At 40.4% G+C, this 15,804-nt stretch overlaps 1 protein-coding gene across 3 annotated transcripts in view; it reads left to right on the plus strand.

Moving 5' to 3' along the window:
* Window positions 1-12,176: 12,176 nt before the first annotated feature.
* The window catches only part of LOC139630272 (histone deacetylase 7-like), a 44,527-nt gene continuing 40,899 nt past the window's right edge, over window positions 12,177-15,804 (plus strand). The window contains exon 1 of one of the 3 annotated variants that reach the window (XM_071493543.1): window positions 12,177-14,702. In XM_071493543.1, the coding sequence (XP_071349644.1) occupies window positions 14,684-14,702 (19 nt within the window). In that variant the 5' untranslated portion in view covers window positions 12,177-14,683. The remainder of the gene's footprint in view (window positions 14,703-15,804) is intronic. The other 2 variants (XM_071493540.1, XM_071493539.1) reach the window with 2 other exon arrangements.

A 15,804-nucleotide genomic window follows, 5' to 3' on the forward strand; every position in this document is an offset into this window, starting at 1 on the left:
CTAATGCTGCTTTTTGTCATTCAGTGACTATTAGGTAGCTTTGCAGAAATGATGCACCGTGTGCACCGTTTACACAACATCCTTTCTATCCACAGTCATAGTTACAAGGGATCCACCATAAAATGTGCTGTACGCAGTCTTTAATCCCTGTGTACTACACTGAGCAGAGCTACGGTAGCACATCTTGAAAATGTTTTTCATTATCATAATAAAACAGTAGAAAGTATTTGACTCCCACTAGACTACCAACAACAGATGTGTGCACTTATCACTATGTTTTCAAAGCAACATGATTTAAGATAAGACACAACTTCACTTACACACTTACAAGGAAATTGTGCAAAATATGTTCAAGATAAATTGTGAAATACATTGTATAATGCTATATATACACCCATGGTAAAATAAAACGTACATACATACAAGAATGAAATAAAAGTAAAAATATTAAAATTACAAGCAATGAATAAATTGTACAGAGAGGCATCTATAATAATATTAATGTCGTATATTATCATAGATGCACTTATTTATTTGCTTGTGATGTTTTTAGTTCAAATACATCTTCTATTAAAACTGACATTCCCAGTTTAAATATTCTTATGGATATACTGTATGTCCATTTTTATATTCCAATTTATATTCCTAATTATTTCCACATAAACATGCACAAACACACACATATAAATACCAGAATGATTATCTGAGCAAGAGTGGATGGGCTTCAGAATAATACATATGTAATTATAGTTCCTAGCACTTCACTGACCTCCAGTGTTATTGCAGCTTCTTCTATGTAACATTAGCAGAGATGTGTAACTTTCTGATTTCACATCACAGTACACATCAAAGATATCAAGAAACTGAATTTTTCAGTAATTTGAAATTCTTCTATTTCTTGTCTTGTATTCCTTAGGATTGTTCAATATTCTGTTTTGGGACATATTACTTTCATGTGTATCTTTCACTCGCAAATACAATTATTTTTTTTAAATTTCTCCTTTAAAATATTACCCATTGATGTTTTTTATTAATTTATTTTTATTAAACTTTAAATATTCCATCTTATCATTTAGCCACTAGAGGGCACTGTTTATCATTACATGTGTTTGTACACCGTCATTGACCTGATGACCTCCCTGAGTCAATGCTGAGGTCATTCAGAAACAGTTAAGATTATTCAGATTATACCGGACAGCCTCGCCACAACCTCATGCAAGATTGTGGTGTGAGTAGGGAAACACAACAGTGCTGGTGAACACACACAGCAGGCTTGTATCAAGATATATCTGACATGTGTACAATATGTCGGAAGAGATGTGAGCTCACCTCAGCTCACACCTCTTTGGCTGGTTATGTACGGAATGAGATTGCATGAGTGGTGATGTGCAGGAGGAACAAATAAAAGGTTATCAGAGAAATCCAGTCATTGTGCGACAGTTAATTGTCAGCTCTGGTACGAAGCAGAGGCACTTCTTTTGCCTGCTGATAAGGTTGCGCTCGTGCTGAGCCGTTGCGTCTGTCCACGAGGTTAGATGAAGGAAAGACAAGCTCTGGTTGCAGCAACATCCCTTAGGTGAGGGCTTTCTGGCTGCATTATCTCACAACAGAGCAAAAGAAACTGAACACCCTGTACTTTTCCACAGGGTTGTATTTCTGGTCACACAGTCCTTTCTATAGATATTAAGCATTAGTGATAAACAGCACTGTCATGCATCATGCAGGTGTAAAAAGGTGAACCAGCAACAGGCCAATTTAAGGGACATCCACACATGAAATGGTGCTATTAAGAAGCAGGCCAAATTGCATTCATATTATTCTAATTTTTCAGTTGAATGGCTCTGTTTAGTACCTGTCATGAGCCCAACCACTTTAGTACATTTAATACACTTCCACAGGTTGACCTAAACAATACGTTGTTATAAAAGCAACAGTCTGTACATTCGTCGAATCACAGTTTTTTTTTTTCCACTGGCAGAAATCTGTTCCTTTAGATGATGGAAAGGAAATCACATCTATTTATCAGCTCTGTTAAATTCTATTTTATTTTTTCTTTTAAAGATACACTAATCAGTATTTCTATGTTAATAATTGACATGGGGCTTCAGCTTACTATTCCATTATTTGTCCTTGCTTTGGAGCCAATCTGAAGCTGAGGATGTGAAGGAGGATCTGGGGCACTCATTTGCAGATGGAGATTGTGACTAACATTTAAGAATATCCAAAGTGTTTCTTGAGATTGAAAAACTTAATTGGATTGGTTTAAGATATAAGGTGATAATTATCAACAGAGCCTCTGGTTCCCTGTGTTTTAGCATCTTTCAGCTCATTGTTTTGGTTTTCTTGGCCTTACTGTTTTGGTTCACTCTCACCACTGTCCTCGTTATTGTGTCCACACACAGCAGCTTGGTGTTTTTTGCAGGAAAAAGCTCTTAAAAAGCTCTTAATACCCATTGTTCTCTACCTTCCCCATACCAAATGCCGAACAGATGAAGTTTGTGAACATAGAGTAGCATTTAGTAGCTAAAGAGACGGATATTTCCCACTGGAGATGGTGGAGGCCAAAACAGAGCTAAAATGAGAGTGTATATTAGACTTGTGTTTGCCGGGTGAAGAGAGATGTGACTCCAGTGATAGTGTTGCTCCATGTCTGCTGGATTTGTTAATAGACAACTGCTTGCTAACACGTCTGCCACAACAACTTTATAAGGTTAATAATATGTCAGTTGTGTTTACAGTTTTTTGTGTCGCTCCCAAGCAGCCGAAAAAAATCAATTGATACAGCTTTAAAGTTTATGTTCAATAGCTACAGTAATAACATCTCGTGTTTATTATTCATTCTTTGAAATAAAATAACATTATATATGACGTGACAAAGGTGTAATCAAACAAAAAATTGTCAAAGAAAATATAATTTCTCCTCTGGCTGTTTGTGCTCTGTCTGGGTGTCCCCAACTGTGCGCTCAGTGACCAGGGTCACACCAGGACAGGTTCTTGGAATGGCACTACGTGACTTCGTTAGGTTTTTGGGTGAGGCAGAGACTAGTCATGGGTACCAGATAAAGACACACACACAGACACGCACGCACACACACACAAGTACAATGGGATGGTCCTCATAGGCATTTATTTCTGTCTTTGGGGGTATTAATACTTACGGGTGGTGCCTTCACATTATCTGAGACTGACACTGCAGCTCCAAGCAGCACATGTGCTCACTGATAGACCATGGCCTCTGTATGAAATGTAACTGTATGTTTTGCTAAGAATGCCCCTGGCATAATAAGGAGTGTTTTATTTTTGCACCCCAGCTTGGGGTATGACTGTTCAGCTGGCACATAGCCGCCTGCAGGGGGATGTCAGTTGTGACTTTCCAGTAATAACAAGGGCGTGTTGTTTTCTGTGTGCATATCTCTTGTATGTGTGTGTGTGTGTGAGAGAGAGAGGGAGAGAGTTTTATTTCAAACCAAACACCCAGTCACAACGAGAAGACAAAGCAGAAAACGATGAAGTCAGATCAGTAACGTGAAGCTCATGCTATGCATTCAGTGTCTGTGTGTGAGCCTCCAAGGCGCAAGAGAGAAGATCCTTTTTTCCTTTTTTCTATTGATTCATTCTGTGCTCACGTATCTAGATTAGTTGTTGGATGCCCTTTACGCAAGTCATCCAAATATCATTAGGGCTAAACCCACCATGTGGTTTTGGTTCAGAATGTGAGGAACGCATGCATGGCCCGTGGATGTTTCTCCACTCTCAGGCCCTCCATGGGGCAAAATAATATTCTCTGCTCTCACAGAGCTGAAGGTGGAGACAGAGAGAAAATACATAAATACAGAACATCAATAAACCTGCGCTTTATGAGAGATTTTGAGATGTATCACTCATGAGACACAAGACACTCCTTCACTGGTAACAGTAGCGTAGCATGCAAGGACTGGCTCAGTGCAGGGGCCACAGAGTGAATAATCCTAGTATTTATTATCACAAAGCTGAGTGATCACATTCTACGACTTTGTTGGGAATGAGACAAAGAAAAAAATGTTCATTATACTGAGAGGAAAAAATGCTGGAATTAAGATTTTTTTATCCTCTTCCTCCTGAGCTGGACATTGTTCTAAAGGGGAAAGAAAAACATCTTGGCTTTTTTTTTTTTTTTTTTCTTAAATTATTTTCTGTTGTTCTCGTACCGTCTTTACTTTCCAGGCAAAAGGAAGAGGGCAGTGTGTGCATGAGTGTGTGTTTAAGGAAGTGTTCTCCTTGGAAAATAATGGCCGCAAAGTCGGATTAACAGCCAGACATTTCCTCCATGTTTTCCCGTGCCCTACATTTATATTCTCAGCCCACACACACACACACACACACACACACACACAGCATGCCACTGTGTTTATTCACTTTTTAGCCACCACTCATGTGGTTTCCATAATGGCTTGATTTCATTATACATGGAGTTTAGGTGGAAATTTGGAAGAAGTACTGATTTATTTCTAGAGTGTGCACAATAAACACAGATTTATCTTAAACGGCAGTTTTGCTTTGTAGAAGTTAATAAATTAAGAAGCCAAAACTACTGATGAACTTTGCCCAGAACAAATATAACTCCCGTCATCCAAAACACACCCTTTTCACTCTTGTATTATCATGTAGCTATTTGTCTGAACCCTCTTACTGCTTTTTGATTCTCTTCTTTTGCAAAGGTCAACACTGAATTTGTACAAATTGAATAGACTCAATTTGTTTAATTTGATTTAAAGGCATTTATGTTATACAATATCCATTTCTCTGCTTTTATGCAGATTTGCATAACACATCTTCTTCAGTCAGCTGAAAGGTAGGGATCTAATGAGGCTGTTGGTTCTCTTTGGATGAAAGTATCACATGCTAATTTGTCGGTTGGACTTCAAAGTCAAATTTATTCATTGTTTTGCAACTCAAGTCCTGAACCTGCATAGTTACCTACAAATGAAAGGTCGCTGGTTTCATTCTCAAGAAGAACTGGGGAAATCTGACAGTGAAAGTGAACAAACTGCTAACATTGTGCCCTTGAGCCAAGTTTAAAACCTAAGCTGCTGCACTGGAGCGGGTTGCAGCAGACTTAAATGTGTGCATCTGTGAGAATTAGAAGTAGGATGTTGCACAGCTGAGCTCTTCTGACTAAAAAATGGTTGGAATCAGGATCTACCCTAATCAGAACAAAATACACAAACTGACTAACATGTCTGAGTTTAGGTAAAATCTTACATGAGTGAAAAACAAACTCCAGTGACACACTCTCAGGTTTCAGATGATTTTTCCCACCACAGGAGTGCAAGTATGGGAATGGATGAACAGAATCACCTTATTTTCTCATGATTTTCTCATCATTGTCGTCTGCCATTTGTTGTCTACTGTCAGTTCATGCAAGCTGGGCTGCTGCATGGTCTGAGAACCAGAACAAGTCTCGCACCTTTTTCGATGTTGAAAGAAAAAGAGAAAGTTTTTGGTGCATTTTGAAAGTGAGAGCAAGTTTCTTACTTAAATGAGTAAGACTGTTTAGAGAGAGCCATTTACCAGCGTCATGATTTGCGTATGTTACGCCACATATGCAGAATATGTGCCTCTGGCTTGTAAGATGCTTACAGTAAATCCCTGACTTCATCTTAAATGAATCCTAATCCTAGTCACGCACTTTACTATCGGCTTTTCTGTCTTCTCTGTACATGTGTCATCTTGCTTTTCCTCATCCAAACCACAGGTCTGAGGATGGATGGTGTTGTGTACTCTACATATTGTAAATCCCTCTGAGGAAAATTTGGGATTTGGAGCTATACAAATAAAGGTGACTTTGTGTGATCACTGTTTACAATAATTATAAGTCATGTACATTTTCAAGGGTTGGGAGTGTCAGTTGGTCCACCACTCTGATCCAGCTCTCAACAGTATTGAATGGTTGATGACCACCGGTACTTTGTGTTAAATGCTAACATGCTCAAATAAAATGGACAGCATGGTAGCCGTTGTACCTACTATACATCAGCTTGTTATCACTGTCTTTGTGAGCACAAGTATGGAAATAGAAGGATAGAATCACTTTATTTGTGATGATTTTCTCATCGTTGTCATCTGCTACATGTTGTTCACGGTCCGTTCGTTTAGACTGAAGGCTGAAAATAGTCCCCGTTGTAACAAGATGAGCTGCTTCGTGGTCTGAAAACAAATACAGCCTCATAACACACATACAAACCAGATGGCAGACTTTGTTTTGTTTATACTACAGCAAATACTTTGTATAATGTAGAGAGGAGAGCTTAGTCTGAAATGCCACACAGTAAGAATGAATCATTCTCATCATGAGACGAACACTGAAAACTTGCATCATAAATCACATTAGTAGCAGTATGAAAACAGTATGTCTGTCTCAACGTATAGTATTATAAAAAATATAAAAGTTTCAACATAATGCAGAATGGCAGCCACACAACTTGTATGTGTTCATTACGTGTACGTGTGTGTATGTAGGATCTTAAATGTCATTGTGTGGCACTTGAGCGAAGTGTCTGTGGTTTCCTGAACATTTAACATCTCGGGTTTGACTGAGATCACACAGACACACGTTCAGAGCACAGAAAATATTGCCATACAATAAGCTACGTGTCACATGAGCATGTTTGTGGATAAACCAAAGTAGAACTTTGATATTAAAACGTGCGACTATAGGTAACTAAGCTGCCTCTTTTCTGTAGTTGGTCTGTGCAAACCAGGTCACTTCAGGGGGAAAGTGGTAATGTTGCCTGGAGCGTGTGCGCATGTTGTGATGGTTGTATTCATTTGTTGAGTGGATGTGGTGTCATGTGAGTGTGTATTTACAATGTTATATTGATGTGTGTATGCCTCAAATATGCATTGCGTAATACATGCTGCGCTCAGTGTCAGGCGATATGGTTTGTATATGGGTGTTTACAGTGAGCCACTCTTTGGCTTCAGGCTACGTGTTTCACGCCTCTGCAGCGGGGCATTTTCTTAGTAAAACCTGATCACAGCTGGAGGCTGGGGGGACACCTGTCAGTCTTTTCATCAGCCCTGTGGTCACCCTGCCCTACATACAGCAGAGAGACAGAGAGAAAACACATCTAACACTGGGACATCAGCAGAAAAGTCAGCATTATTATTATAGACTTGTACATTTTTATGTGCAAAAATCCATATCACATCTGCAGCTGCAAGCAAAATGTTGTAAAAAAAAAAAGTCCCAAAATATGTCCTACAACAGCATTCTTCCTCCTTTCATCCTTTTCCCAGAGTGAAAGTTTTATTTCAGTTTTGACTACAATCTTATTTTTTATATCAGAGAGCAAGAGAAGTAAATACTGTTCAGTTGCTGTTCTCCAAAGATACTGACGTCTCAGTTAAAGTGACTCTGAGGCTCTGACTCTGAGCCAACACGCAGTGGTGACAAGTGACACAGTTACAGTGAGAAAGTGTTCAACAATCCAAGTATTAAGGTAACAAGACAGACAAGAGACAGTACAGGTGGCCAATGTGCATTTGTGTATGTTTGTGCGTATGTTTGTGTGTATGTTTGTGTGTGTGTGTGTGTGTATGTGCTGTGGTGATGGGGGTGGAGGGGAGGGGGGGGTTGCATTTCCGCCAGCGCACAGGTGCATAGTGACATGTAGCCCCTGTACAACTTTGATCCTATACACACGCACACACACACACACAACACAACACAACCAACAAACACACTTCAGATGCTGCGATAAGTGTCATCTGAAACCACGGCGATGGTGGTATTCTCACTAGAGGTATGAGGAGGAGGGGATTTCACAAGAAGTGGAGCCGCCTCAAAAGTAAAACCTCTCTTAACAGTGCGTGTGTGTGTGTGTCTGTGTGTGTGCACACATGTGATCCAGGTGTGTGTTGATAGCAGGTGTGAAAAATTTCTACAATACAAAATAAAGAAATAAAAACTAATGTTGAATGATCTCTAAATGTGACTGAAATACTTATGCACAACTGTTTTGTGTGTTTGCATGTGTCTCTGTGTGCATGCAGGATTTGTGCATGTTTGTATCCACAGGTGTTTTTTTCATGCTATTTTCTCTTCCCACACTGTGTGTCTGCTGAACAAATATGTAGCCCGTCTTCTGAAGAATGGGAGTGGCACAATAAACCACATGCAGATGCTTTCTAGTATAAAAATACAGACAGTGACAAAGACACAGAAACATAATGTACAGATGTATAGCTTGGCCGGGTCTCCCCTCAAAATACATGGTTAACACCTCATAAAAGTGGTGCAGTGTAAAGTTGTGTGGATAAGTAAGTAGCAAATGAACACGCCAACGTCAAGTACTTTATCCAAAGCCCAGCTTTGACGACGTAGTACAGGGCAAAAACCGAATAGCCAGTACCCTCTTAGCCAGAGTGACTTCATGTTGTTTCCACTACCTCCCACCTCCTCCCACACACAGACAAACACACACACACACACACACACACAGGGGATCTGCAGTTTGTCATCCTTGCATTGGTCTTATTCATTCAGCTTCTCTCAGCCGTTCAAGTTCCCAAGGTTGATTCATTAGACCACTTAATCGGAGGCACATCCACCCAACAGCAGATCATCAGTTCTGCAACAGCTGAGCAAAACATCTGCTGGCCTCCTAGTCCCAGCCAGGACGCTCTGGGGTTGATTTAGACCAACATTTGACATAAACCGATAAATTTGTTGATTCCACTTCCAGAAAAGCAGAAAAGTCCACCCTCTCCAAATACTGTTATTCTCAGAATTCCCCCCCCCCCCCCTTTTTTCATCATTTCTTCTGTGGCTGTACCTCGCCCCTGTTCTGTGAATCAACTGCCCCCGCCACCCTCCTGTTTCCCCCCCTCTATACAGCTGTTCCCTTGCCTCATGTTGCACATTCTTTCATTCTTTAGGGCTCTGGATGTCAGGGACCCATTACTCTCCCCTACTGCCGTGTGTGTGTGAGAGAGAGAGAAAGAGGCAATGTAACAATCTGAGAGGGATCTGCAGCCTGAAAGACAGAGTACAGCTGCATGGAGTAGAGTCCCCTCACGCACACACACACACACACACCCCCAGCTGTTTGTCTCTCGCCAATTACTGCGGCCCCTGCTCGTCCTGTACCCTGTAGTCCCCGTCGCCCCCCCAGGCCCATAAGCACCTTCCTATTCCTGCTATTTTTAGCATGAGAGACAAAGAGAAGGGGGGGAGGCCCGTCATGGCCTAATCACGGCATCCACCGTGCCACTGCTGCCTTCATATTTTCAGTGCTCACCCTCCCCCCACTTTGTCTCCCACTCTTCAAACTTCACTCCCTGCCCTTCCCATCTTTTTGGCCACGGGCTCAGGTAATATACTTGGGAATGCTAAACAAAGGAAAAGTGCAACACAAAAACAGGCACCGACCCGACAAACAACAAAGCAATTAGCCTGTGTTTGGTCTGGCTGGAACAACCGTGACCTTTCAGGAAACTCCCCCTTCCTGTGAGAGACGGGCCGGCTCACCGCTCAGGCTCGACTGGAGGCTGAGAAGCACAACAACCAGCTTTCTTGGAAGTGTGTGAGCGTGTTTGACAAAGTCAGTGGGTGAATTTCTTCAAGAGGGCATCACAACCTACATATAAGATGTTAGCAGCAGTGATGTAGTTTAAATATTTTGTTTGATGTTTTGGTTTTGAACCGTAACACTGGTTGTATTCTCTATTTTCCTTATTTTGTAAACAAAACCAGTAATTAATATAGTATTTTCTGTGTAGCCCTATTCCTCTTGGCAACAGGTGTTCATATTGTTGTCCAAAAACGATTAAAGACACTGGGTGACATGTTCCTTCATTATTATAACATGGGTATTGTTGTTTATCCAAGCGGCAACCTTTATGTTTATCTAACTGGGGCTGACAAATGAAGCCGATACGGTAGTGCCAAAAACTGCAGTTCCCTGAAAGTCCACTTGAGGCGTGTTTTTCAAAACTGTGTGCCGTATGCTTGCCACAAACCGGTATTCATCGAAGTCTCGGCTCCATACACACCCCACCTCTTTGCCCATTTTGGGACTAGCCGGGAGTTAGGCGGTCAGGCATTGCCAAGATGCTGTCAGCAGAGCAGCCCACTCCGAGCTTCAAAACTGCTCTTCAGAAACCTATGGGTGACATCACAGACGCTACATCCATCTTTATATACAGTTTTTGAGTTTATCCCAAACACACCATACCACTGCTATAAATATTCACCAGAGCATCAAGTGTGTGTAATCCACATCTGAGAACTGTCGCTGCCAAACACACTGTTTATTCCTGTTTGAGGGAGGTTTGCTATAAACTACAATGCCGAGCTGTTTTTGAAAATTTAAGTTTATATCCGAGCCCTGTTTTTATAAATGTGTCATCAGTAAGAACAAATGGGCAGACTGCTAAGAGGCACAGACAGAGTAGGAAGGGAAGAAGGTAGTGAGACTCTGACATTACTGATTTTGGTCTTTTACTGAGATTTGCTGACAATAACAAAAATATAGAATACCGTCGATATTCGACTTACTCTTTGTCAGATAGATGCAGATGTAAATTTTAAAATGTCTTGTACGTCTGCTTGTGTTTAGACAAGATTTAAGAACTTTTGTTAAGTGAATGAGAGGGCTGAGTAGAAAGGCTTGTTCATGTTTCTATAAGTAAGGTGTAAAAAAAGTTTTTCCTTTGGTCCCCAAAAACTCAGGTATTGTATCGGCCCTATCATTGAAACATTTTAAATGATAACCTGCACCAATATGAGGGAAAGAATATTTGGTGGAAAACACTGTGGAAAATGTTCTAGCAAATACCATAAGGGGCAATCATAAAACAGATAAGTTGAAACGTATAATGGGAAAAAAGATGGTTATTCACATGCTGATAAGACATTTCCAGTATTTTCCTCTCCTTGTGATCTGTCTCAACTGTTCTGGCAGATAAAGACGCCCCCCCTTCCTACTGCTCCTCCTCACACTGATCTTCAGGGTCTGTAACGGCCTGTGTGCACCTTATGTTTCCAGATTATGCAGATCCCATTGTTTTCCTCAAGGACTCCTAACCTGTTTCTTATCAGCACTGACGTCTATTTTTTGCTTTGTTTTATTTTTTGTTCCCTTTTCCTCTCTGCACTCCAAAAGGAACAGTTTGGCTATTTGTATCCACTCAACTACAGCCTCATGGGTGCCCAGCTCCCATTGATTACACCAGATTGGGAGGAATTTGTGTTCACAGGGCTTAAACATTGGGCTCATTTAATTCAGACTGTTTCTTTTATGTAAATCAAAACACACATGTTGTCATAGTGGAATTTCTTGGAAATTGCTGCTAGGGAGGTCAGATCAAAAAAATACACACAAAAGTGAGTCTCTAAATTCATTAAATACTTTTTCCATTCCAGGCTAAATATGCATCCACTATAGTTTCTTTTAATGTAATAATTGATTTGTTGCTTCATATGCATATGCATGTTTGCACATCACAATCTTCTTTCCCTCATAAAGTTTGTTTGAGGAGAAACTGAGACCAAGGCGAGCCAGGCTCAGAACCCATCTCACTTGCCATGAGGACAGAGTGTCATGACCCCCAAACATGAGTTTGCTTTGGTCAGTATGTTTTCCCAAAGGATGAAGTTACAATTGAACCAGAAAGCTAATCCATAGCTGCTAGCGCGGTAGCGGCAGGAGCCAGACCACACAGAGGTTGAGGTCAGGAGGGTTGTCAACCTTTTTAGCTGCGTTTCTCTTCCACAGAAAGAGACAGTCATGGAGCATACACTCCCCAAAGACAGCATAGGTGAATTCAGCTCAGCAGGGCTTATGTGTGTTGCCTTGCCTTCAGTACACTATCTGCTGCTGACTTGTTATGTCTGGCATTGTTGTGTCATTGTTCTGTCTGCTGAAAGGTTGGTGGTAGGCCAACTGAAAGATATTTTGATTGGCAGAAGGGCAGAATAAAACAAACTAGTGAGATTGATTACCTTACATTAAGGGGATTCCCTAAATGTGTTGGTAGAGTGCTTCAAAGATTATACCATTATTTTTCTAAATATAATAATAAATAATAAAATGTATCATTAAATTATGTTCTGACCTTTTTGCAAAAATTATTTGAAGATCTGACTAATCATTTTCTCGGATATATATCCTATGATGATCTTTTAAGTACATACTAAAGTGCCTCCAAGTATGCAGGGGTAAACACTTCGTAATTACGTTGGTACCTAAACACTTGGAAGGCTGTGTTATTTGGACATACAAACTTCACTGGTGTTCTGACACGAGGTTGAGAATTGTTTTGTCTGACAGCTGTAAGATTTTCTGGGTGTGTGCCAGAATTGCTCCAGATGTGGAGGTACCATCTGACAGTCACATATGGAACTGGGCATATACTGAGCCAGAAGTAAACAAGCTATGACTATGGGCCGCATTTATTTTGCTATCTAGGGCCAGTCCCCAGAACTGCTGTTCACTGGATGTTTTTTTGTTCTTTGCACCATTCTGACTCAATTCTACTGTTGGGTGTGAAAATCCCAGGAGACGAACAGTTTCACCAACAATCATGTCACAAAGTTACACTGAGATCACATTTTCTCCCCACTCTGATGTTTGATGTGAACATTAAGTGAAGCTCCTGACCTGTACCTGCATGATTTTAAGGATTGCACTGCTGCCACACAATTGGCTGATTGGATAATTGCATGAATAAGTAGGTGTACAGTTGTTGCAAAGAAAGTGCTCGGTCAGTGTATATGATAGCTAACTACATATTTTTGGATTTTGAATTGTTGGTCAGACAAAAAAAGACATTTGGGCAGTATGAATAGAGATCTTTCACTATTTTATAGACAAAACAAAATGATAAATTGAAACAGTGATGGACAGATGAATTGATAATGAAAATAAGCAAATAAGAGAATCTTTTTTAAAATGTTGTCAGATTATTATATTGGCCAAACAGTATCACTCATTGCAAAATATTACAGTTCATTGTCAGTATTGTCAATGTTGGACTAAAAGTATGTAGTATGTATATATTAAATACACGCACTCCATTTTTATCCCATGACTTATTGTTATGTTGTATGAAAATGTACTGAATTCCGGTTCAGCCCATGAGCTCTCTGATGTTGTAGTTTTATATGAATGAATCTCCACAGATCGCAGAGGTAGCAAAACTGTGAGAAAACCACATGCACTAACTCGTCTTTTCCGCTCGTATTTCCGGGCAACGTATACCAGAATTACTGTACCTAAAGAAACATTTATGTCATGCGTTATAACCTGTGTTTCCTCAATTGGGCTAAGGCTGCAGTATGGATAAGATCACATTTAAATAAAATACTATAATTAGTTAAGAGTAAACAACACAGTTGAATTGTTCTCTCTAAATCACTAACATCCTGGCTGTTTTCTCCCTTGTTAATGTCACTCAGGCTGAAACGTAATTGCTGTGCTGAAATATGTCGCCTTGTGTAAGTAATCACACTGAATGCTCCATTTGTGTTTACACAGAAGTAAAAGCTTGACTGGGTCATGAATTAAAAAGAAAACAGCTCAGTGCTACCAGTGCTACATACTATAGTTATCTGCCTTTGATAAGCACCATGAGAAAACTGCTGCCTCTGAATAACTGGTGAAAAAAACAGGATTTTATATCCAGCATATGTTATAGACTACATACTCTATGTTTGCATGTCTTGAAATTACAGAGGGCACAGGAAAGAGAATGGGTAAAAGTGAACCACTAAATAGGTTGTGTGGATTAGCATGCTTATAATCGTATATAAATAAACTAATAAACCATAAATAAACATTTAAATTAAACTGAATAGTGTTAATAACTACAATATATATTTTTTAAAAACCAATCATTAAATAATCATTCTTTTGGTTTCAATGATTTGTCTGCCTTTTTAAAAGCTGCTTTAGAGCCATTTTCATCCCACCAGCACCAGCACACATATCTGGCTACAAAACTGGTGTAAACTATTCTCTGGTGGCAAATAACAGACTACACTGAGACACATCAACAACAAACTGACTTTGTACATATTTGTCTACTATGATATTGCTCTCAATTTAACAAGTAACATGTGACACCACTGTAATATGTCTTTTTAATACTTGCTGATGCTTGATGCAACTTTCTTATTTGGGCCCTGTTAACTTTGTGCATCCTAAAGCAACACTTCCTGCTATTGTCTGTCAGACACAAGCAGCTACACAATCTGTCGCTCACTCCTTCTCTCCAGCACACACACACACACATCCCTCCCCCCTTCCCTCCCCAGAGGTTCTGGTGCAGGGGCAGCACTGACAAAAAGTTACAGTGGGATGATAGGGCAGAGCAACTGTGTCTTGTCTGAAAGAGAGAGGGAGAGAGAGAGAGAGAGAGAGAGAGAGAGAGAGAGAGAGAGAGTGAGAAAGAGAGAGGGCGAGAGAAAGAGAGTTAGCTCACATGAGAGGAAGTGCAAGAGAGAAAAGTCAGCGGGAGCCCGTTGTGTCAAGCAGTTGACTGTGACTCTCTCTGTCAGTGCACAGCCGGGCTCCAGCATTGCAGCACCACTCCCCTGTCAAAGCAGGATCTATCCTCTCCCCGAGCCTCCCAGCCTGTCCGATTGCTGCCTCTGTGATTGAGTGGACTGCTGTGGGAGCACAGTGGGACCTCTCACTGGATGTCAGCACCCAAAGCTGGTAGGAGATATAACATACTTGCTATTTGCATTTATACATATCTACCTGTGTAAAAAGTGTGTACTTCCGTGACTGTATATTCCAGGGAAAGTATGTCAATCCTTTATTTATCATCGTAAGAGGAGAGGATTCTAGCTGCGGATGTTAACACAGTTTTGCTCCAACAGAAGACACTTGGTCCAGCTCTTGGTTCGGTATATCTATGGTAGTCTTTGCTTTGTCCTGTTACTACCGGTAGATAGTCAGCTTTGGTTGGCTTCAGCTGTGAGAAGCTTGGGTTTGTTCTGGTTTCAGAGCTACACTTTGTTATTAGTGCAAATGCTTCCAAATTGTGTGGACATACAAATGTGCAGGAATGTGTAGAGGAAAACTGTGGTAAGCAACAAATAATTAAAAAAAATAAAAATAAAAAAAACATAATTTAACTTTTTTTTTTTTTTTTTTTTTGGTTTTATTTGTTTGGTTTTGGAAGTGTTGTTTCTCAGGACAGGGAAGGGGAGAAAATTGGAAACAGACCCACCCACCCCGGAGAGCTAGTCTGTCCATGAAAAGTAGAGGGCAAAGAATGAGGAGACACACAACAACAGTCCTTCACAGCAATGCTGAAGGAGAAAGCACAGCAACACGGACATAAGAAAGAGAAGGTGTCCAGTGAAGCGTGGAAAGTAGTTTAGTTGTCACAGTCAGAATTAATTAAGTTGCTGTCACAACACAAGTCATCCTCTGTACTCAGTAACTCTACTTTCAAGCAAGGACATCAAAAGCAAGGGGCAAAAACTGAGTGTTGACAATGCTGGAGTTGTTAAATCTTGCTTATGCATACATGCATTTTTTGCCCGCAGACACATTGTTTTTAAAAATCTCTGACCAGCATTATACATCACATCCCCACTTCCACAGGCTTAAAACTGCATCATTAGAAAGAAGGTAAAAGGTTAGTAGAGTCTATTGTATAGCAGGTTTAGCTTTTCACCCCCTCCTTCCTTGTTTTTGTGCACTGTACATAAATCTTGCTGCATAAGATGAAATGCTGGCCTCAGCCTTTGTTTGCTCTCTTGCCCAAAACAGTAAACTTTTGCTCTATTTTTACTCTCCCATGCTG

This window comes from Trachinotus anak, unplaced genomic scaffold (assembly GCF_046630095.1).
Source record: "Trachinotus anak isolate AG129_WGS33_773 ecotype Australia unplaced genomic scaffold, CSIRO_AGI_Tana_v1 ptg000013l, whole genome shotgun sequence".
Lineage (NCBI taxonomy): Eukaryota > Metazoa > Chordata > Actinopteri > Carangiformes > Carangidae > Trachinotus > Trachinotus anak.